This window comes from Parasteatoda tepidariorum, chromosome 1 (genome assembly GCF_043381705.1).
Source record: "Parasteatoda tepidariorum isolate YZ-2023 chromosome 1, CAS_Ptep_4.0, whole genome shotgun sequence".
NCBI classification, from domain to species: Eukaryota; Metazoa; Arthropoda; class Arachnida; order Araneae; family Theridiidae; genus Parasteatoda; species Parasteatoda tepidariorum.
The window spans coordinates 101,511,688-101,526,692 of NC_092204.1; the positions used below are offsets into that span (position 1 = coordinate 101,511,688).

General features: G+C 30.7%; 1 protein-coding gene across 1 annotated transcript in view; it reads left to right on the top strand.

Moving 5' to 3' along the window:
• The first annotated feature begins 7,217 nt into the window (after positions 1-7,217).
• LOC139426676 (protein FAM200C-like) overlaps positions 7,218-15,005 on the top strand; it is an 11,294-nt gene continuing 3,506 nt past the window's right edge. The window contains exon 1 of the mRNA XM_071186369.1: positions 7,218-7,400. Within this exon, the coding sequence (XP_071042470.1) occupies positions 7,218-7,400 (183 nt within the window). The remainder of the gene's footprint in view (positions 7,401-15,005) is intronic.

The following is a 15,005-nucleotide window of genomic DNA, read 5'->3' on the forward strand; positions in this document are numbered from 1 at the left end:
GTATTTTAGTTGTTTATGAAGGAAATAAACCAAGTTATAGTTATAAAAATGCCTGGTATCTTCTACATACTTCCAAACGCTAAAGATGGTGACCCCAGGACTAGAACGAAATTCAATGGAGTCTTGCAAGAATCAAGAAATTTCCGCACGTAAGTTCCTTATTTTTGCTCATAAAAGGTCTTTTTGATTGCCCTCTGCCGTACTAGGAATATTCTGTGCCTTTTTTTTTTGCATTATTTTCTACAATGCCTACAGATAGAGAAGTCATGCGTGTGGCTGTTAAAACACCTCCTGTTTGGAGGGATAATATAGAGTTGTGGTTTAGTAACATTGAATCCCAATTCGAAATTGCAGCCATTACTGCGGACGGTACCAAATTTCACTACGTTGTTTCTGCATTGGACAGTGAACTTTCGTCTTTTGTCTCTGACATAATTAAAAACCCTCCGGTTGAAGATTCCTACGTAGCGCTCAAAAAACGTCTAATCGATCAGTTTTCCGATTCTGAAAGTGCTCGTATTAGGACTTTATTATCTGATATGTCGTTGGGTGATTTGAGACCGTCTCAACTTTTACACAAAATGACTCAATTGTCCGCTACTAAAGTTTCAGATGAGGTACTTAAAATGCTCTGGCTTCAACGTTTACCATTAAACACTCAACAAATTTTATCAGTCAGTTCGGATAAGTTAGAAAGTTTGGCAACAATAGCCGACAAAATCTCTGAAATTGCTATTATAACCCCTACAATTTCCGCAATGCAAGATGACTCTGAAAGAATTATTAGATTCGAAGCAACTGTTGCCGAACTGAATAAAACCATAAAGAGACTTTCATCATTTAGGTCAAAATCTCCCAGAAATAGATTGCGAAGCAAGTCTCCCGCGAGAAAACAACAGTATTCTACGTGCTGGTACCATTTTAAATTCGGAAATAAAGCGCTGAAATGCAGGCAACCATGCAGTTTTCAGGAAAACTAGCTCGCTCGCAAGTTTCGGCGACGGCTTTTGCGAGTTATGATCATAGTCGCTTATTTATTAAAGACCAAAATTCCGGTACGAAATTTCTGGTAGATAGCGGATCAACAGTTTCGGTTTATCCCGTTCAGCGTCCAGCGAAACATCTTGATAAAAATATCCAATTACTTGCTGCTAATGGCTCGAAAATTTCCACTTATGGGAAAAGGGTGCTTGCATTAGACTTAGGATTTCCGCGAACTTTTCGGTGGACCTTCATTCTGGCTGATGTGACACGGCCGATTTTAGATGCTGATTTCCTTGAACGATTCGAACTCATTCTGGATGTTAAAAATCGTCAACTAATTGATAACACATCTGCATAGTACATTCGTGGTTTTTACACCTCTCAGCCGTGTAATAGCATTACCGCAATAGGTAAAAATTCGGTATATCATGAACTTTTATTTAAATTTCCGAATTTGACAAATCCTTCAGTTAATGTCGTAGTCAAGGATCACGGAACTACGCACTGTATTATAACGAGAGGTCCTCCTCTCTGTTCCCGATCTCGTAGGTTGCCGCCTCATAAATTGGCTGCCATTAAAGAGCAATTTCAGGAGATGGTTGATCAGGGAATTTGCCGTCCTTCCAGCAGTCCTTGGAGCAGCCCCATACATCTCGTGACAAAAGGGAAGAATAATTGGCGTATTTGTGGGGATTACCGCCGGCTCAACAGCGCCACGGAGCCGGACAGATATCCAATACCACACATTCAGGATTTTGCTTCCGAATTACATGGAAAAACAATTTTTACAAAACTGGATCTAAAACGCGCGTATCACCAGATACCTGTTGAACCTAGTGACATTCCAAAAACTGCTTTAATCACCCCAATAGGGTTTTTTGAATTTAAGTACATGACTTTCGGATTAAGGAATGCTGCCCAAACTTTTCAACGATTTATTGATGAAACATTAAGAGGATTAAAATCTTTCGCATACCTTGGCGACTTATTTATTGCGTCAACGGATTTTAAATCACATTTATCAGACTTGGAGGCTATTTTCACACGTTTAAATACTAAAGGACTGGTTTTAAATTTAGAGAAATGCATATTTGGTGTAAAAGAACTTACTTTTTTGGGTTGTCTAGTTTCAAAAGAAGGAATCAAACCAGATCCCGACAAAGTTGCGGTACTTAGCAACTATCCAAAACCAAACAAAGTTCGTGCTTTACGACGGTTTCTAGCAAGGGTCAATTTCTATCGCAGATTTATTCCCAAAGCTGCAATTCAACAAATGGCACTTTACGATCTAACTAAGGGAAGGAAGAAGAATGACTCCACTCCTTTATAATGGACTGATGAATCTAATAAAGCTTTCAATATTTGCAAGGAATCAATCGCAAACACTGCACTTTTAGCACATCCATACCCTAATGCTAAAATTTCTCTTTCGGTTGATGCTTTAGACCTTGGCATAGGAGCTGTATTACAACAGCATATAGCTGATAGGACCGAACCACTTGCGTTTTTTTCTCGTCGTTTAACACCTGCTGAAAGTAAATACAGTACTTACGACCGAGAATTGCTTGCGATTTATAGTGCTATTAAAAATTTCCATTATACACTGGAAGGTAGATCCTTCACAGTTTTTACAGGCCATAAGCCGTTAATTTTTGCTTTTAGCCAGAAACACGAAAAAATCTCTCCTCGTCAACTCAGACACTTAGATTTTATTAGCCAATATACTACTGATATTAGATTTATTTCAGGCAGCGATAACGTTGTCGCAGATGCATTCTCCCGTATAGAGGTGATAGATTTACCTAGTACGATAGATTACACAGCAATGCGGAGGAGCAATCAAAAGACGCTGACCTGAGGGAATTACAATCTAACCCTTCCTTGACGATCAAGCCGATCGTTTTTAGCTCAAGTGATCAACCACTATTTTGCGATACCTCTACGGGTAACATACGCCCGTATGTTCCAGAGAGCTTCAGACACCTTGTGTTCCAGTCAATACACAACTTGTCTCATTCAGGCCCCAGACCGACTACTCACGCTGTTAAACAGCGATACATTTGGCGATCTGTGAAGAAAGACTGTGCGGAATGGTGCAAGAAATGTTTGGATTGTCAGCGATCAAAAATTTCGCGACACACCAAAACTCCTCTTGGTCAATTTCCAACTGCGGTCGACAGATTTCGACACGTCCACTTGGACATAGTGGGACCACTTCCTCCATCGCAAGGATACACTTACATCCTTACGTGTATCGATCGCTTCACTCGATGGCCTGAAGCTATTCCACTGAAAGATCAGTCTGCTGAAAGTGTTGCTAACGCTTTCTTTTCAGGATGGGTTGCTCGGTTCGGTGCGCCAGAGATTGTTATGACTGACCAGGGTCGTAACTTTGAAAGTAATTTATTTTTAGCTCTCTCGAAGTCTCTGGGTACCAAACGTAATAGAACCACAGCTTACCACCCTTCTGCAAATGGCTTGATCGAACGCTTTCACCGGCAATTAAAGGGAGTTCTCAGGTGTAGTCTCGCCGGCACTGAAAGATGGATGTTAAAAATTACCGATCGTCCTCCTGGGAATACGAACTGCCTTAAAGGAAGATCTTAACACCTCGACAGCAGAACTGGTATACGGCTGTAATCTTCGTCTGCCTGGCGAATTTTTTCTTCTATTTCAGGTACGAAATCTCCACAGCAACTGCTACTATCCTTGAAGGAGCACTTCCGGCAGATTCGACCAACACCTACCTCACGTCATAGATCAACGGAGATATTTGTCCATGCTTCCCTGAAAGATACTTCACATGTTTTCATCCGTGACGATGCTGTCCGTCGTCCATTCCAGTCTCCTTACCTTGGTCCTTATCCTGTGATCGAACGCAAGCCGAAGTTTTTTCAAGTCCAGATCGGAACTAAGAAGAGACGGATCTCCACTGATAGACTTAAGCCTGCCCATTCTTTTTCACAGATTCAAGAGGCTCCAGTCATCCCGCCGCCGATACATCCCGTGAAGTCTGCTCTTAAGACGTCCACAACAACTCGGTCCGGTCGACATGTCCGTTTCCGGATTCCCGTACCTCAGCGTTCTGGACTGGTGAGGGAGTCCTGTGGCGTCATCAAAGACTCATCACATCGAACGTCACACAGAACGTCATCTTCATTAAAATGCAACGCGGCTAGAAGAAACCGATCTCTCAAGATGCAAATCAGCTTTCCCGAACTGCACGCGCCTACACTCAAGGAGGATAAAAACCAGCTCACCGACGATCAGTATGCCACTTCGACTTCAGCTCTCACCCGGAGATGTGCGCTGGACCTAAGCCACCTAGTCCTGAATTACTGATGTCTTTCCACTTACTCTGATGATAGACTTTATTTTGTAAAACTCTATTTAGTATTTTAGTTGTTTATGAAGGAAATAAACCAAGTTATAGTTATAAAAATGCCTGGTATCTTCTTATACTTCCAAACACTAAAGAATGTTGACTCGAAATGAAACTGAAAAAATGAAAACTCTCCTCTTTTTAATACTTCAAATTTCTCAAATTTTTATTTAAAAGTGTTAATTATTTGTAAAAGTTTAATAAAATTAATAACCATAAGCTAAGTTCCTCTTTTGTTTAGCAAATTTTCAAAATTTACCTAATTGTTTTAATTATTTTTTAATCAAATGTATCTCTCAACTGTATTTTTATCTTATTCTGCTATATATAGCAGAATAAGATTAAATAGACGAAGTAAATAATTAAGACGAAGATCTTAATTATTTCGTACAAAAAAGACTACTATTTTGTTTTAAAATTATAGTAATTTGGTTATGTTTGCTAACTCTTTTACGTTTGGAAAGTCAATTAAATTAATAATTATATAGAAAACATTCAATGTCGTTATAGCAGTTACATTTTAAAATACGTCATAAGAAAATAGCCATTGCAGCATTTTAAGAGAATTATTAAAACATAAACAATTTGAAGTAGGAAAGAAAAATTAAATGGGACAAAAAAAAATGAGACACGTTGCATGCATTAATGGGGGAGCGTCCCGAAGCATCATTTGGAAATTTCTTTTCTTCTTACTTCAATTTACTTTATATGTATTTTTAATTACAATTTTCTTATTTATTTAAGATATATATTTAAAAAAAAAATTTGGGCTAATTCTGCTTAAACGCGTTCCCAGGTTTGACTTAAATTTTCTTTCATTGTTTTTTTTTCACTGATTCAAACTTATTTTTTACGGATATTTATTAAAGAATAGTATATTACTCAAACAATACTTATTTTAAAAAAGAAAAAAAAACAATATTTAGGCTTAATTTGATCGAATTTGCCGAAATTTGATCTGTTCAAAAATGAGAAAATTTTTATTTTAACTACTTCAACCATTCTGTTAATTAATCGTATGGTGAGGAATAAAATAAACACAGTTTTTCTATAATAAAATAAATATATAATAAAAAAGAGTAAATATTTGTCAGATCTGCTCTTCAAATATGGATATATTTTAACCAAAGCGATGTCCAGTTTATTTTAAATCCTCTTTTAAGTAACTCAACTCTATTTTAAATGTAAAGCTCTTCTATGTTATGTTGACATACATGTTCAATACATTTTCTAATATTTCTGTTCTCTGAAGAAAGAAAAGAATTAGCATTCACGATCTTACGAATTAGAATTTCAAAACATGGAACAAATTTATTTTCAGTCTCTCTGCTGTAAATCGCGCTTCAACTCTTAACTTTTTATTTCTGTTTTTTATAGAAAGGTAGTAGACGAAATTTATAAAAATATTATTTCTCTCTGCATATAAATACAATATGTGTTGACGTTTTCTAAAACTTCAACGGTCTCTAGAAATTTTCATTGAAATGCAATGCAAGTGAATGTTATATATTTAAAAAAATGGTGTGCTATTCTAAGGCGATTTTATTCAGGCGATATTTTCAGAAATTTACAGCTTAGAAAAGTTTTTTTAACTCGTACTGGGCAGAAATAATGAAAATTATTATACCATAAGTAATTTTTAATCTAATTATATAATTATCAAGTCCTAAAAAAGTACCATCATAAACGTTCAAGGGAAAAATTTTGAATTCGATTATTCGGCAATAGTAGTCAATATTTTAAGTTATAATATAACTTACAAACAAATCTCTCTTAATAACGATAATTTTTTGTAGATATGTATATTTAGTTTTCAACATTTGGAAGCTTAAATCTCTGGAATAAATTCCTAATTATTATGTAGAATAAATTAGGAGTGCTGTCACAATTCGAAACCCTTAATGTTATTTTTTCGAGAGTTTCGTTTCAACTAAGAAAAACTTCTGCATATCTAACATATTTCGCACACAATAGTCAATTTAGTTTTTCTACAGATTGGTATATTACCATATGCAGAGTATTATTGTTTTTTAGAGTATATAATTATTATTTTTTCATTTTTTTTTAAATATGATCCCAACTTTAAATAATAAAATTGCAATATTTAAAACTATGCAATTTTAATTATCAAAATTTAAAATTTATTTTAATCAGAGATATATTTGTTCCCCCTCCCTTTTGTGTAAAAAGTCCCAAATCCAGATTTTTTATTTTTATTTTTATTACTTTTGGATCACTCTCGTGATTTTGGATGACATAATCGAAATCCCTCTTTGATTATTTCCTTTATCAAACCTTCTTTGAAATGTTCATGACATGCTTTACGTAATCTTTTTTTTTTCTTTCGAGGAAGCCGGAGATTCAAGGAAAGGCGATGGCAAATGACAATTGTTCTGTTTATAACACATCCAGATACGGTTTGATTATTAAATTGTTCTCGAAAAATTAAGGTCTTGAAATCATGCTAGCCACTTATTTTCTGAGAACCTCCGATTTTAAGATAGTTTTGACATCGATATATAGTTTTTGACTCTGTAGATAATTCTTTAATTAAGACAATTTATGATATTGATTTCAAGATAGCTTTTAGTGATCCTTGACATGTTCACATATGCAAAGAACTAGAGACGTGACTCAATACCTTCACTTCAACTTAATGAGAGAGAGATAAACCATGGAATTCCAGGCATTATGATCTAAACCGTGATACTTATCACATATTATGATCTTGTGTTGCTGAATGGTTGCATAGACATCCACGTCTTTCAGGACAGCACTTTGAAATCGTTGAATTTTAAACCTGATAAATCAAAAAAATGCGATTCAACAACGTAACGGTTTAATTTTATTAATGGCAACTCCCCACGATGCTGAGTCTCAGGCAAAAAATCTTGATGGCTTTGAATGGACCAACATGAATGTGACGGCTACCATCTTGAATTCAAATGAAAGACCAACACAGATCTTAATGGGACTTTCAAAGCTGCACAACATCCAAATTCAGGAATTGGCACCTCATTTAAGTAAGGCCAAGGTAGCTTACCCGACATAGTATGATGGATTCTTACAATTATCCAACAAAAAAATCCATCAAGATCTAATATAATTTACTGGTTAATAATATAATTTTCCATCGCAAACCTACATGCTTTATGTTGGGATCATCAAATCTAAACAACATCATAAGTTAGAAATTGTTACCTTTTCATGTTGAGCCAACATAGCATACCCAACATAGTATGATGGAATTTTATAATGGGCTACAAAAAAATCCATCCTGAACCCCATATAATTTACTGTTTACCAATATAATTTTCCATTACAAACCAACATGCTTTGTGTTGGGATCATCAATCTAATAATTTGGCCAGAGACTGAAGATTGAATTTTAATTCCCTTTTTATTACGTCTAATTTAACCAAATAATACACCAAAAGATGCTTAACTTATACTTTTACTCATATCTACTGTTTCGAAAATAACGATTAAATTAATTTAAATTGCTGAACAACAAAAGATATAAATTTACAATAAAAAATATTATTAATGCTGTTAAAATAAGGCTATTCTGCCATATTGATCCTAATGAAAACACAAAAACTATTTCCATTCTTAATAATAGTTAACTTAATTTATATTGCTGCGCACGTTAATGTATGAAAACAAGTATTTTGATATAGTATTTATATTACGAATTGCAGATCAGATAAACAATATTTTAAATACGATGTTTCAACAAAAATGATAACATATTGTAATGCTAAAATTAAACTTAGAATATTATATTTATAATGCAAAAAATTCTATTAAACAAAGATAGTAATTACATATAACATATGTGCTCATAATACATTGTATATAATATATGTATTCGTAACATTAATTTACAGTTACTCGTATTGAAATAATAATAGTTGCATAGATAGTTACATTGTAATTGATTTTCAAGTATATTATTTAAATATTCATATGAAAAGTTATTTCATTTTATATTTCTTAATCAAGCAATCTCAATTAATTAAGTAATCTCAATTTCTATTTCTTATAAGATGATACGAAATTATATATTTGCTTTAAGATAAATTAACTTAATTTAAAATACTGAACAACAAAAGATAAAAATTTACAATAATAAATATTATTGTTAATGTTGTTAAAACAAGCTTTTTCTACTAATAATTCTAATATAAACGTGCAAAAAAAAACTCAAAAATGTTCGAAAAAGTATAAAAATATGTTTTTACGGTTTTGTAAAGTGAATAATTTAGATTCTTTCTGTTACTGTTCTAGAAATTGTATTTAATTTGAATTGCTACACACGTAAATGAACAAAACCAAGTACTTTGGTACATAAATGTATAATATGAATTACAGATATTATAAAAAATATTTTAAATGCGATATTGCATGAAAAATGATAAAAGATTGTGAAACTAAAATTAAATATAAAATATTATTGTTTTTAATGCAACTAATTTTCTGAAACAAATTAAAGTAATTACATGTATGTTCATAACACTACCGTTCCTTGCTACTCATATTGAAAAGAAAATTAAATTAATTTTAACTGCTGCTCACATTCACTATCAAATGGATTAGAGATTTTGTAATAACTTTAACAATATTTTTAATTGCTGTATAACAACAATGAAGATAAATTATTGTACTTTGATTGCATTAATAATTATATGAAACAAAAAAATTGATTTCATACTATTTTACCAAATAGCGACGAATACCTGCTTCACTTTTCTTGAAGTTGCGCTACACTTAAAGTTAAAATTAAATATGTTATTACATATGTGATAATATGCGCAACTGAAAAAGTGAAAAATGTATATAGTATGAATGCCATGACTCTAAAAATATAGAGTTCTGAAAAACGGGCTATCGTTTATATGATGTTTATATGATGTGTGTGTATAATTTATCAAGGTAAAGAAAACTGAGATGGGCACAGCAGGCCTTGTCCCTCTATGGGCTGTCGCGACACTGAGTTTAGTTTTTTTAGTAGTATATATATATATATNTCTATATATATATATATATATACATATTATGTAAATGTGTTTAATGATTTTAAACTAATGATAATACACATATTTATAGTCTTGTTTCAGTTGTAAAAAATAAATTTATTCTAGTGCTGATTGGGAGATAAAAAGCATGGCTTTTAGTATAAATGTTATTAATGCTGTGCAAAGTTCATTATAGTCAAAGTTATATTTAGAATCTTTGAACTGATAAAAAAAATCCTTTTAAAGTTCTATACGCTTTTCTTTACCGAACTGAAAACTTTGGGAAGACGCATTTATATACGTAATGTTTTATTGTGGTAAATGTTATTATGGTGATAAATGTATGCATTATGTTTTTTTATGTTGTTGCATTATGTTTGATTAGTGTTGCATTATGTTACGTTGTTATAAATAACTTATGCTATGGTAAAGCAATTTATTTACTTAAGTGATCTGGAGGAAAATCAATTTCTTCCCAATTACATTTTTAACACTTAAATCTTGTAATGTTAAATTTATTATATCTAATTCTTTTCCTCTTACAAATATGATTTTTAATGATTCCGTCGAATACAATTTTACTACATTATAATTAAATAAAAAAAAAGGATTTACTTCTTAACACTCAATATTCTGATGTCTAAATCTAGTACAGAAAAAGAAAATTTATTTTAAAACAATAATTTGTTATCGTAAAGAAAAAATCAAAAGTTGCTTCTATCTAGGACATAAAATTAAAGTTAAGATAGACACAAAAGGAAAAGTTTTTCTTTCATTAAGCAAATTATTATCGTGTGTATAAATCTATTTTCTGTAAATCTATATTACCTATTGAATTCAAAATATCTGTAAACTTAAATTTTACTTTAAATAAAATTTTATCAGACATTAGCTATTTGTTATTACCAATTAAGGAAAATGATTGCATATATTTTAAAATTAAAGCAATAGGATTCAGAGCAGTTTAAAGGGCCTATTTGATAATTTTAAGTTTGAGGCCTTGATATTAGCTACAAAAAAGAAGTAAAAATATTATTTCATTTATGAAATAAACTGTATCAAGCTATTATGCATATGAATATCAAAAGTTGAGTGAGAAAAAAAAAAGATTAAAATTTCATATAATTTTTCCAAAAATATAATAAATTACCTGCATCTAGTTTTAATAGCAGCTATGAACTTATGTTTCGGAATTTGTAATGGTTACAAGACAAAAACAAGATTGCCTTTAGATATATTTTTAGTTTTGTCTTTTATAGCAACATTTTCTCAGTAATTCTAATGATATCTTGGGACTTCATTGCCAATTCTTGATAAGAATGATGCTAATCCCCCTGTTTATATCTCTAAGTGTGCTTGGTTATTTAAAATATAAGAACCCATTCCGGCCTTTTTGTTTGTATACATATATTGTGTTCAGTGTAGTCTAATATTTAGATGTACCTTCTTGTCTGTGGTTATACTTCAAGATAAATAAGTCCCCAATTATTTCTTAACTTCTAGGAAGGTTTAAAAAGTAAATAAAGTATCATTTTTAAACATGCGTAACAATTAAGAACTCAATTAGCAAACCTTTTTTTTTAAAAGCAGTCTTTTATATTTTAATAATAACTGTTTTTATTTCCCTAATATAATTTTTTTTTCGCTATAAATTGATTAAATTCAATGCTTCAATTATAATTACAATAACTTCTCAAATTAAAACACTTATTGAAGCAGCTGTTTTTATTCATTTGTTTCGTGTTAATGATTACTAGATATTACCATGATAAATGAATCATATTTTCATGCTGATTGTTTTTTATTGTCATAAAAAATAAGTACTTTTTTTCTTAAACTTTCTGTTATTAATATGAGAGAATCAAAAATATTTGTTTTGTATATCAAAGATTTTAAAAATTATTTTTAATTTTAGAATTAAAAATTGGAATTCACTTATTTAATATAAAATAATTAGTCTAATTAGCACTTTAAAAAAGTAATTATTTACGATTTTAAATTTTCCACAATTTTTTTTCATTTTAAGTATTTTTATCTTTGTAACTCTTAGTAAGTTCTAATTTTTAATAGATTAATTTTTTTAAAAAATGAATTCAAATTACCCTAAATTCCATTTCGATTTATTTTTAAAAGTTATACAGCAATGATTAACCTTTAGGATGCGGTTACTCGCAGAAAAAATTCTCCTCTCTGTCCTGCGCTTTCTTGCAGAAATTCAGCCCCCCACTTAGTCAGTCAGTGGGAGGTAACTACTTTAACCACTTATGAATGGGAAACGTTTTGCTGTAATTTATATATCCCTCTCCAAGAAGAGAGCAGTAGAGGGGTTGCAGCGTGCATCGTTATCGGCAAACATTTTGACTTAGTAATGAATATTTTGGCATACTTTATTTGTAACGTGTAACACATTATGAGAAAAAGTCAGAATATAATTCTTTTTTTTTTCGATTTTTTTCTTTTACGAAAAAACAAACTTTACATATATACTTTTTTAACTATATTATTTGTATTTCAATTTTATATTTATCCACCTTTCATATATATATGTATACGGAGGGGCTGTCTCATTTTTAATTACTCCTAACAAAATTTCAAGAAACTAAAAGTTTCTGTACCTCCTTAAAGAAATAAATAACAATAAATTCCGTCAAAACTAAATAGTATTTATCACGTGACTTATTTTATGCTAAATCTTACATATCATTCCCTATGCTACATCGCTTAGCTTGGATGAGCTAATATTCAATTTCTATTGTTAAAACTTTATTCATAGGAAACTGTAGATGCAAAATATGTTTCCAAAGAAAAGAATAAATTGTACTGACATTGAAAAATACTGTGAAATAATATGTCATATTACTTAAATTGTTAATACGAAAAATAATTAAAAATTTTCAGAAAGCTTTTTGTTTCCGTTTATTTTAGAATTGCATCAAAAGTTTCATGCGTGTATTCATAGGAATTCATGAACATTTTACCAGAATATTTCTTTATATAAAATAATAAATACAAAGACTCTAAAAGTATGTAAGTATATGCTTACAATAAATTTAAAGAAAAGCATCATTTCCAACAAATATATTTAATAATAAAAATATACTCCACGTTTCTATTAAGTTTATATCTGAAGATCTTATTGTCAGATCTAAAAGTCTAATTTATTTTCAAAATAATGTATTATACATTATTAAAAAACAAAATAACACTAATTATCAGAGTTACTTATTTTAAACTGATTCATTTTCTAATGTTTTCCTTAAATTTATTTATTAGGCAAAAAGAAGCATTTTTCCTAATTTTTGTTTTATTTTTCTAAGAAGTTAGAAAAGTTTAGTACAAAATAAAACATCCCCAGAACTGAAGTCTTTCACAATTTACACCTGCTTGTGAAGATGAAAACTTTAAAGTCATCGATTGTTATCAGACACACCTATACAAGCTTGGTTGACAGTTGGTTGAAGGTAAAACATGCATTTCCGCTGATCATGGTGTGGTCTTTTCCTCAGGTATTGTGAACTAACTATTGTTAAGAATTTTAAAAACGACAGACCTCAATAGATACTATCAAGAAGACTATTTATTCTGACAAGATAACACCATACACCAAGAAATAGCACTTTGCATGTAATAGTGGCAACCCTTACGAAAATTTAAGGTATATTTAAGGTTTATTTGAGGTATTTTTGACGTATTAAGGTTGATTTGAGGTATATTTGAAGTATATTTAAGGTTGCTCAGAAACAGCAATAAAAATTATACCTTGTAAAGGTTGTAATTAAGGTGTACGAGGCTGTTTTATATACACTTCAGCTTGTTTTGAGGTTGTTTAAAATTCACTTCAAATCAACCAGACTGATAAGATGATTTTTGAGGTATACCAAGTTGATTTTCTTACACTTGTAACAACAGAGGTATTTTTGAGGTATAAAATGTTTTACCTTGTTTCAACTAAAGAAAGTGAGGTATTTATTGAGGTATATGAAGTCATTTTATTTATACCTAAGCTTATTTTGAGGTTATTTTAAAATCACTTCTTATCAACCAGACTGATGAGGTAGTTTCCAAGGTATACCAGGTTGTTTTTCTTACACTTGTAACAAAAGAGGAATTTATGAGGTATAAAAAAATCTATTGAAAAGCCGCACCTGTTCCCGTTATTTTTTCAAGATAATAAAGAAAAAGATTTTTAAAAAAAATATATTTGTGGCACTTCAGTTTTATAAAGCAATGCTTTCAATTTTTTTTTAAAGAATGCTTTCGTGCTGTTGATTCATTTGTCGTCGTCGTAAAATGTAGGCGAAAAATTACAAAGGTAGCATATTAATAATCTTTTGACGTAGATTGGAGACTTGTGTCCGTTTTAAAAAAAAAAAATGCAGATGCTCTAATTATAAGCAAATATATATTTAGGTATTTTTTAATTATAAAAAACACTCGAATAGTTACTAAAATTCGTTTAGATTATCAGGAAATAACTTGTGCATTGTTTTTAAAAGCGTTATTCGAAAGTTTTTTTATTTTTTCTAAAATTGTATCAATAATTCTTACTCAAAAGTATATCAATAATTAATTTTGTAATTTCAATAATGAATAATTGTTTTTCTTAATTTAAATCTGAATATGTGCACATTTGAAGATTGTTTGGAAATGTCATGTTTAGAAAATTTTAATTTTATCGCAGGAAAAACAACGGTGTTTCATGTTGTATTTCGTAATCATAAATTATTAAAATGCTAAATATAATATTTTCACTTATTTTGACTTCAATTATTCTAAAATAATGAGAAAAATATAAAAATTCCAGCTAAAAAATTAACGATTTAAAATATTGTAGTGTAAAATAAGTGAAAGAGTAAAAGAGTGAATCAGTACAGGAATAAAAAGTATTAAAAATTAACAAAAAAAAATTCCTTTATGAGCACCTGTTATATTGGGTATGGGTTGATAAGGAGTTGAATTTCCAGTTTTGTTTGTAAAAGAGGGGAGAGATAACACCACTATCTTTATCACTTTTTAAGGTTTGCACCGAGATTTACATGCAAACAAAATGGCTCAGTTTGAGTATGTCGAATTAATTCGAGGTGGTAAATTAGTTTTATTTAATGAATATTTATGTAGAATAAGGATGAAACACAGAACGAAAATCTATTATAAGTGTATTTCAGATGATTGCAAAGCTTCCTTATACCCATAAAGCATACCCATGCGCCTGACAAGGCGCATGGGTATGCTGTTATGCTGAGCTTTACAACTGTACTGGTTTATCAAAAGTTGTATAGCATGTAATTATTTAAAAAAAAAAAAGCTATTTCAAACAATGTCAACATCTTTGTTTTTTTATTTGTTATTACATTTTGCTAATGCTCTTTTGTATCGCCATTTTGTTTTCTTTGATGCTCGTCCAGATACTTTATCCTCTTTTAATAGTTCTGATTGTTCCACGCAGTTAAACTTTGTCTGCAGTAATTACTTCCTTATAAATACCAGTTTTCTTGGATTCATTAAATTAAAAAATTCTTTCAGATGTTCTGAATACCTGCCCATGAATATTCCCCGATAGGCCATTATTTTTTTAATCGTTTAATAAAAGTTGTCAAGTCAAATTTACCAAATATTCTAAA